This window comes from Berghia stephanieae, unplaced genomic scaffold, assembly GCF_034508935.2.
Source record: "Berghia stephanieae isolate SIO BIC M18660-M18661 unplaced genomic scaffold, UCSD_Bste_1.3 scaffold354, whole genome shotgun sequence".
NCBI classification, from domain to species: Eukaryota; Metazoa; Mollusca; class Gastropoda; order Nudibranchia; family Aeolidiidae; genus Berghia; species Berghia stephanieae.
This window is the reverse complement of record NW_027624778.1, coordinates 1-10,000: the sequence shown is the minus strand read 5'-3', so window position 1 is coordinate 10,000 and position 10,000 is coordinate 1. Positions and strand designations below refer to the sequence as shown.

Genomic DNA, 10,000 nt, shown 5'->3' with positions numbered 1-10,000 from the left:
TAAAGAGTATTCTGTGAAGGTAAGTCATTTCGTCTTCTCATTCTCACTCTCAAAATCTCACATCTCCGTAAAACTACTGTTGGACAATAATCAGTTTACTTTGAGTTTAGGCAGATTTAGTATATCCAATGGAAAGATTTAACTGTTTACGTTCGATTTTAGTTAGGGAGAGAGAGGGGGAGTCATTGAATTATTGTGTTTTTATCTTATGGACCACGGACTTTGAGTCTTTGAGGTCTTAGTCTTGCTTCGCTAATTTTCGTTGCCATTGACTATAGTCTACTACATACTATTTAGTATCGTGTTGTAACCTTTATTATAATACTCATATGAGCATCACAATCACCAATCACGCTAGACATTTTATCATACTTCATGTGGGGCAGCGTGGATCAGCGGTACGTTTTTGCTTCGTACCCGAAAGGTACCGAGTTCGTTCACCCGCCGCTGCGCTGTGTGGCCTTGAGCAAGTCACCTCGCCCTAGCTCAATTTGCGGCGCTGCACCGCGGTTATTCCAGTCTTCCCTGGGAATAGACCCTAGAGATAAATTTCCTCTATGGGATGAATAAAGGATTTATTTAGACCAGTGTTAGTCACGGTAAACTAAACTTCCTATTGGGTTAAGGTGTCATGTAAATGTTGCTGCTTGAAACTCGAAGAAATCAATAACATTGTGAAATTGAATGTGAACTTCAATTTAATATACGAAAACAGATAAAATGGACGTTTCGGGTTTCCCCCTTATCAACAAAGCAAGATGAATGAAAGAATCACTTAATTTGTTTTTTTAATTGAGTTTTTATACAGCGTAATATCCACTAAATGTGCTCAAAGTGCTTTACAAGGGGTCCCTGGCCAACAGCAACATTTAACATGTAAACGGGACATGATGCCTGTTGGGCGATATTACAATTTTTTCGGACAGAGACAACGCTGTTAACGGCCAGGTACTCATTTGACACCTGAGTACGGTGAGAGATTGTGAGTAAAGAGCCTTCTCCAAGGACTCAACTATGTGCCGAGCGAGGCCCAAACCCAGGACCTTCTGATCTGAAAGCGAGTGTCATACCACAAGACCACAACAGACGTTTTATTAGTTTGTTTGTTTTTTGTCTATTGAGCATGGTCGCAGCTCTAAATTTGAATCTTTTATTCTTTTACTTCCACAGATCTATCTTGATGATGCCTTGGGTTGATTCAGTCCAAAACTAATTTGTGTGGTTTTATTTAACAATGTTAATGACATGGAACATACATTGATACAACAATGCCATAATGTGTCATGTTTATCATGTAAAATCATGTATGGACCTACAAAACCATTATTTTGAATGGTGATTTGATGATGATGAACAAAATATGTGTGTTGTACAAAATAAATGGCAAAGCTAACAAAATGCAGTCTCCTTAATAAGAGGAGACTGGGGATTGACAAGTGCTGCAACAAATTGAAAAATAATATCAGATGTTTCTCTTAACATGGTTGGAATATATGAGAGGATGTTAACATTTTTCAGTCTTTCATTAGCGCTCTCAACATGAATTCTACATGAAGCAATTTCTTTTGTTAATAAAATCTCATTTTCAGTAAATTTATTATGTAAAAAGGGAGGGATATTTACAGTTACTCCTTGAGGTAAAATATCTTGAATCAGGATGGGGTTTTACCATTATTACCTTTATCTGCTAAAATTAAATCTCCAGGGCTTAAAATTAAAAGTTTTAGTAATCCACAATTTTGTACAATGACCTTATCCGAGACAGACCCTGGATACAGTTTAGAAATAAAATTTATCACACCATTTGGACTCAGACCAACAAGAGCTTTAACAGAATTCATGGACCTATAAGAAGAATAAGTTAACCGTTGTTTATCCATTTCTTTAGGAATAGCAATTTGGTCATCTGTACAATCAATGATCATTCTGCAATTTGGAAATCTTAAAAATGATGATGGAGCTGATAGTTTATTTTTATGTCTAGAAGGGCATGTAACCTTCATAACATTTTCAAAGAGAAGCTTATGGCTTATGTAAAACATGAATAAAAGTTTGTATAATATTTGTTATAGTACTTTCATTAACGCTAAACAATTGTGAAATATGAAGGTTAGCGTAGTTCTGTCTAAGTTTCATAAGTGTAATAATGAAAATTTGGTCTTTTAATGCAACTGTCTCTTCCTGAACTTCCTATCCACTATAATAAATAATGTTACCTCTAAAGCACTCAACATATTGAACAATAATATTAAATATTTTAAAACAATGTACACCTGTCTCCATTCAAGAACTTTTTCTGTAAGGCTTGAAACAGTGTAAGTGCGTTGAATCTAACTTAGTTGGGTTTTTTAAAGCTAGCTATTTCCTTATTTTTGTCTGTAATTTCTTGTTCTTGAATTAAATTTGTTATTCTATTTAAAATATCCTCACTTGTTCTACAATCTGTTTTTTTTAAAAGATGGAATCCTGTGATGATGGTGACGAGAGTTGAGATGATGATGAGGGAGAAGATAATGAGGATGATGATGAGGAGGAAAATAATGATGATGAGGAATCTGGTTTTTTTAAAGGTGGGACTTTGTGATGATGATGAAGAGAGTTGAGCTGATGATGATGATGATGATGATGATGATGATGATGATGATGATGATGATGATGATGGTGATGATGATGATGATGGTGGTGGTGGTGGTGGTGGACTTCTTGATGTTGGTGCCAATTGAGATGGGGTGGGAATTCCTTGTGTCACTTTTCTTTCTCTTTCTTTCTGGCTCTGATGGAAACAATTTATTTTTATTTCTGTCAAACCATTCAGGGAGGTTGGCTTTGTCACCATCTCTGATGTGACAAGAACACACTCTTGATGATGATGTTGGATCTTTTGTCCTTTCACCTGAAATGAAAAGATAAAAAAAAAAAACAATAATTCTGTTGGGCACATTGGGTATATTATTTAATTTGATAAGTACTTTGTTTTAGACTATCTTGTTTGACACCAGCTCAATGCATGATAAATCAAAGGTGTGCAAGAGACTAGGTTACTGGTGGGTCTCTCGCCTGTCTTTTATGAAATCGCACATTCAGCAAAATGTCGCACTTCCTCATTACTTCTTTTGATGATTTTGACTAGGTATATATAAAAATATGAATTCTTAAATTTACAGTTAAAGTTGATCTTGGGGTTGAGTGTGGCAAGACTGGCGTTTTCTCTTTATTACAGTCAGTACTGTACTGGCCAGTGCGGTGATGGAAACTTTGGAGTGTCAACAGTCGGGCACAGGTAAAGGAGAGAGGTCCCTGCCGCCATCTTGCTTTGTTCACACAGAGTTGCCACCTCGGCTGTCGGGGAGGGGAGGCATGGCAGAGAATCAGAGAAACTTTCCAAAAAAAAAGAGGAAAGTATGTGTGTTTGTGTGTGTGTGTGTGTGTGTGTGTGTGTGAAGAGAGAGAGAGAGAGAGAGAGAGAGGAGAGAGAGAGAGAGAGAGAGAGAAGAGAGAGAGAGATCTGCGTGAGGGGAGGGGGGGGGGGGGGGGAGAGGTTGCGTTATTTTATTTATTTATTTTCATTTTGCCATAAAGGTATCGAGTTTAAAGTAAGATTTTAACAAATATTTTCTTCTCTTTCTTCTTGTTCTCCTTTTAAAAAAATTATCACTTATCAGTAGAACTTAAGTCTCATTCAGTTTATCAGCCTTAACATCAAAACGATTGAGATATCATTTTTGCTTCAACTTCAATAAAAACCTAGTTTGGAATGTATTTTTATTTATAATTTCGTGCAATTGTACACTTTAATCATAAAATATAGGTCTACGTAAGCTAGAACTTGACCTAGATCTGGACTACGAACTCTAGCAAATGTTCGACGAGGCGTGCGTGCTTACCTGACTAAAGTGATCCACTTTTTCTTCAATTTTTTGTCTGCCTGTCCATTTGGAAATCTGTAAAACTTGCAGGAGTGAATATCTGACTGGTGTAGACAATCTGGTACAAAACACTGGACCATATTTAAGATAAAAATTGTTTTTTGAGCGATTTTCCAATTATTCCTTGCCCGGACCAAGCACGGATTTTTTTTGTTTAGAGCCAGCCGATTCGTTGCTAGGCGGACGTGACGTCAGACTGTGGAATCCTATTGGTGCCAGTTTGTTTATATAATGTTTTATATATTTATAGGTGACACCGTCTGCCCCGGGTGACTTTTCATTAGGTAATTTTTTAACACAGCTTGTGAGTTCGTCGATTGTAAACTCACTTGTTGATGATGTCCATGCGGGAGGGGGATAGTGACATCATCGGACCAGGGTGTGTCACTAATGTTTATATTGTTTCGTTGACATTTTTCTTTATAGGCAGTCTCTACTGTGTTGATATCTATCTCACAACTTGAGTGTGTTTGTTTACATCCGTTTCTAATAATATCAATAGCTTTTCGTTGGTGGTTTACGAATATTGCTCTGCCGTGATATGAGAAAAAGACGCATAACGGGAAAACCTACTTTTTCAGGAAACGCAAAAAACCGTTTTACTTAATAACATTGCAACTATTGGCTCGAATCTAAAAGAATTAATAGGTAATTAAAGAATATTTTTTTTTGTTATTTTATTCATGGAACTTGAAAACTAAAATATTTGTATTAACTGTGTAATTCACCAAAAGACCTTTTGCCAAATCCATGATTGAAAATTGATTGACACATGTCTTTGACAGATAGACGCAAAAATATTATGCGTCCATCGCACTTTCGGATGTGTATCCAGTGTGTGACAAACGGACGCATATTGTTTTTGCGTCTGTTTGTCATAGACATGGGCTAGTTTAGCGGTAATGTGCATAATGATATACAGTGTCATGTGAGGACGCATATCGCCCATTGTTAAGCTATAATAAGCAAAAACACCATAATCACGGGTCCCTTGAATAATCGGAAGAAACCAATCAAAAACATATAGGATATCAAGCTGAACATGCTTTATTATTTCAGAACAATGGCACCAGTCATGTAAATTTTCATAATAGTTTCATTTGCAGTGATTTGATTAGCATTATTTGTATAACTAATACTAACTCTCTTTCTCTCCCTCTTTCGTTATAGTTCACTAACATGGAGTTTGCCTTTGTAATCCTCGCTAATATTATCACATACATATTATACATTCCATCTCTTCTATTTAGATAATGAATTGAATCATTACTTAGGCGTAAACGTTGCGTGCTCGTACACATTGTTTGGAAGAGCAACGTTTCCAACTAGTCAGTGAATGATGAAGGGACATTCACTTGTAGGATTTGCAAAGAATTTTACTCGTGGAGCTGGTTGGTAGGTCTATCCAGTACTTTCGTCTATTGGGGCGGAGGGGGAGGGGGGGGGGCGTCAAACCCACAAGTTGTTTCACGATCTCATCCTTCTTGTAAATCCTACACCCCTGGGTTTTGTACGAAACTTTGGCGTACAAACAAATCCGCGTTTCAGAATGTCACATTCGTTGAAGGTATCTTCTTCAAAGCTATTTTGAAGAAGAGTGTCTTTGGTGACCCTCGCCTGAATTCAGCACAAACAATCTTAGCTAGGTAGGGACGATTGTAAGCTTTGCTCAACAGATAACTACTGACTCCAGAATCCCAGTTGGCAAAGTCATTAAACCTCAACGGCATTGTCTGGCAGCCTGCTTCTACGACACATTCTTCAAATTCATTGAGATCAAAGATTTTGCCGTCTTTCCGCCTCAGAACTCTTTGGATTCCGGCATGGGTGGAATCAGCTGCCATAAAAGTATGACCAGGCTCTAAATAGTTGATTGTGATGGTGCTTGCTTTTGTAGTAGTCTAATCATACAAGATGAAGTAACATAGTATAAAGGGTATACTTTATAATTTGGGCGCTACAGTTATCCAGTCAGAGTGTCACAGATTCGGCATCACGCTTATATATTAAGTAAGAAGCTGATGCAAGGTCTTCATCTTTTCGTCCTAAAATTGATTCATTCCATATCACGGCAATGTCCTTTTCACTTTTTTTGCAGTCCACTGGTGCAAATGTCTCTTTGAATAAGACCAATCTGCTTGTGAACATGGTTCTGTTAAACTGATTCATTCTCGGCAGCAAAATCGCTTTTTGCAGATCAGCGGCAAACACTGGATGGGCTGTGTTGGCGTTTTCGTTCTTGTCTGCATCCTGTTGATACCTCTCTAGCATTTCTGTATCGTGTCCGATGGATGATTTTATCGGCACACGGTTCACACCTTTCTTCACAGTTGCATAGTTGTTTGTGCAACAAGAAGGACTTACATTTTTCACATTCTTCTTGAACAAGGCTTGTGAGATGTTAAGTTCTTTAAATGCAGAATAGTAGAGTTTCTTTGATATGGATTTTCCATTGACTGCGCAAAAGTTTTCGTGCATATCATTGATGATCAGATCAGATGGTAAATATCTCCTGAAAAGCGCGTGTTCACGTCTATAATGAAAAATGCTTGTTTTATATTTCTCTATGTGTTCATGGATAATGCTGTGGTCAATCTTGTGCCAGGGACTATGACGTCCACGATTGTCAACAAGGGGTACTTCTATGACATTGTTTTCGTTAACACCAACATCCTTGAAAGCGCTCCTTATCAGTTTGCCATTATTAGCTTTGAATCCGAGAGTAGTAAAGAAGAGCTTTTTGCACACAGGATGGAAGACTCCATCTTCCTGTTTCATTGTATATTTGCATGTACATGACTAGGCAATTTTCTCCTTGGAAAGAATGCCTTCGCACTGATCTCTGCATTCTGTTTTACTTACCCAAGTCCGTACAAATTTGCGCTGGTCCTTCCAATCCTCTCCCCAAAACATCTGTTAAGCTCCCGTCGCTGGTACTCCAAGAATCTGTCACGGCATTTTTTGGAGCAGGTCGGCGCACAACCTTCCAAGACCGAATGCTTTTCTCTCATTCGCAAAAGCTTGTGTATTTCCTAGTCTGCTTTTTGTATCCGCGTCTTGTGCTTTCTCTTTTTGAGTGAGTAGAACTGTCTCTATCTCTAGATCTGGTGTAGTCATTGTTTCACTCTGCTATCGTGGTCTCTGTAATCGATGACACACCTGGAACATGCTCTCCTTCAGATATTTCTCCTTAACCGGTAAAGGATGCCGGCGTGGCAGTTTCGGACAAATACTCTTCCTCTTCAGCAAATGGAACTCTAGGGGCAGTGGTTTCGGCGACATATTTAGAAGCAAGTTCCAAATACATTTCAAATTCTGAGTCACTATCTAAACTTTGTTTCTCAATGGTAAATTCAACACAAAATCCATATCGATATCCATATTTAATCTCAACAGCCAGTTTACGTGCTTCTACTGCAGATTTTCATATCGGTGTTTAGGTAAACCTATCTAGCTCGTCTCCTCCGTTTTTCTTGTTGTCCGTGGTTTCTTTAAATCTTTTCCTCTCTGCTTTTATGACACTCATACATCATGTAATTCCTCCTGATAGAGGTTTCACTATTGATCTGAGCTAGCTGTTTCAATGGAATGTCAATATCTGAATCACCGGAGTCTGATTGTCATGATTTATTTAATCTGGGTTGGCTGAGGTGGAGGTACCGGTGGCCTTTTTAGGGGTTCGATCATATCTGATGAAAGAGATATAAATATGGATATTCAAAAATTGAACCGGAGTGGACTTATTCATTAAAATAATCTTTATCATAAAGTAACGTTGTTATGATATGATATTGAGTTACAGTTGCTTGCCTTTCCCAAAAGAATATTGAAACAGGTTATTGAGGGCTAATTGGATGCATAGCTAGAGACGTATTGTCTCAGTAGTTAAGGTTTTCACTTTGAATCAGAAGGTACCGAGTCCGACACAGTCCTAGGTTGGTTTTCAGGCCCGATTGGTTTTATGTCCACTGTCCTGATCCCAAGCAAGGGGGGGGGGGGGGGGTGCGCAGTGCGCACTTTAGTAGAAAGCTGGGGGAGATGGGGGGAGGGGGTGTTCATTTTCACCAAAGAAGGGGGTTTGACCGAAGAATTCAACCACAGCAAATTACAGGGACAGTATTTTTTCTATTTAAGAATGAATTTTAAGTTTAATAAGATCAGAAGGAGGGAGGGGAGGTTCGCGAAAATTCCGAACATTAATGGATGGGGGGGGGGGGGGGGGCGTCTATTTGATACACTAGAATACTACTACTACTACTACTACTACTACTACTACTACTACTACTACTACTACTACTACTACTACTACTACTACTATACTACTATACTACTACTACTACTACTATTGTACATACAAATGCTTTCACTGTTACTACTAATACGACTACTACTTATTCTACAACTTATACTTTCATAGTGATATAACGATGATGATTAAAATAATAACATTAATATTAATAATTGCCATCATAATGATAATCATAAATATAGTACATGTAATAACAATAACAGTAGTGCTATTAGCATGTAAATCAATATTTGTCTAAGTTAAATATCAGAAACACAGATAAACCGTCAATAGCAAATAATTATTAAACATCCTCACTAATATATGACAAGTAATTATATGATTATATACATAAAATCTTTGATCACTTGAATAGGAAAAGGATAAAACTCACCCGAGGAAATGAAGAATTCACACCAAAACAACAATTTACTCGTACGTCTTTGATGATTGACTATTTGATGAAAATTGGAGAACAATGATATGTTCTTTTCATCGTCACCAGTCGTAATACAAACGGACGCATATATCTTAATTTTTGGAGAGTGTCTTGGCAGAAAGTCGCATATCCGAAATGCGTCTTTTTGTGAAAGACAAATTATGTCATTCGGTGGACGAATAAGAGAAAAAGACGCATATTACAAAATGCGACCTTCTGTCATATCCACATTCAATATGCGTCGATCTGTCATTCCTCGAAACGAATTTAAACCAAATTAGGTCAAGTCGCATATTTTCAAAATGAAACAGCTTTTTTATTTTCAATGATTGAGTTACCAAACCCAGATAGAAAAATGCGCCTTTCTCTCAAGTATGTGAATCCCAGAAAATGTCAATTTGACCTAGATACCGATATGCGTCTTTCTTCCCTATCACGGCAGTGCTGTGAGTTCTTGTCATGTCACCTCTTTTTCCTCCTATGCTCTTGGTGTGTTGTTTTGGATAAGGGAGTGCATAATGGAGGACTTTATATCTATTATTTTTATTTCGATGTATTTTAATAGAGCTTCATAATTGTTGATCGGGTCTTTTATAATTTTTTTCATCGGTCCATCTGGGAATTTTGTTAAGATTCGTTTGCAGTAGCGGAGAAATTCAATGCTAAACGGCTGTCCATTATCGGGTCTTTGGATTTGGAATGTGTTGTTTTTGATGAAAACACTGTGTAGTGTTGAAAATAATTTTATCCATTTCGATGGGTTGGAGTGACAAAAAGTTGGTTTAATTTTAATGGGTTGTGTAGATATAGTATGTCTGAACATACCTTCTTGTTGTATAAACTTATTCCAAGAAGAATTACTGGTCGTTTCATGCTGATACTGGAGCCAATTAGAGATGTCAAACAAATCACAAAACTATTTCCGCCATTCACAACACGTTTTACAACATTGTAACCATTCTGTCCGAAGTCAAGTCGAATTTTACCACTTTTGATACACTCTTTGGCAAGAAATCTGACCCTTGTCACAAGTCCTATACTCCTTCTAGACATTGTCTGTGTTTACGAGGACAGCTACCACGGATGATGGATACAAGAGACGGTAGATCTAGAGACTGCGAGAGACCCGACTGACCTGTCCGCCATCTTGAACATACATACATACATACATACATACATACATACATACATACATACATACTTACATGCATACATACATACCACCAACCCATCCAACCATCCATCCATCCATCCATCCATCCACCCACCCATCCATCCATCCATCCACACATACATACATACATACATACATACATACATACATACATACATACATACATACATACA

The 10,000-nt window shown here is 37.6% G+C and overlaps 1 protein-coding gene and 1 long non-coding RNA gene across 2 annotated transcripts in view; one reads left to right on the top strand and one right to left on the bottom strand.

Moving 5' to 3' along the window:
• Window positions 1-2,185, top strand: part of LOC144961673 (uncharacterized) — a 2,520-nt gene extending 335 nt beyond the window's left edge. The window contains exons 1-2 of the long non-coding RNA XR_013643248.1: window positions 1-19; window positions 1,171-2,185. The exon at window positions 1-19 is cut by the window's left edge and continues 335 nt beyond it. This is a non-coding gene — a long non-coding RNA (uncharacterized LOC144961673). The remainder of the gene's footprint in view (window positions 20-1,170) is intronic.
• Window positions 2,186-5,882: 3,697 nt separating this feature from the next.
• LOC144961675 (uncharacterized) lies at window positions 5,883-9,077 on the bottom strand. Its single transcript, XM_078894778.1, has 2 exons — window positions 8,609-9,077; window positions 5,883-7,615 (listed from the first exon to the last, which is right to left on the bottom strand). Exon 2 carries the CDS (start codon window positions 6,702-6,704, stop codon window positions 5,898-5,900), a length of 807 nt encoding a protein of 268 aa, XP_078750904.1. The 5' UTR covers window positions 6,705-7,615; window positions 8,609-9,077; the 3' UTR covers window positions 5,883-5,897.
• Window positions 9,078-10,000: the final 923 nt, after the last annotated feature.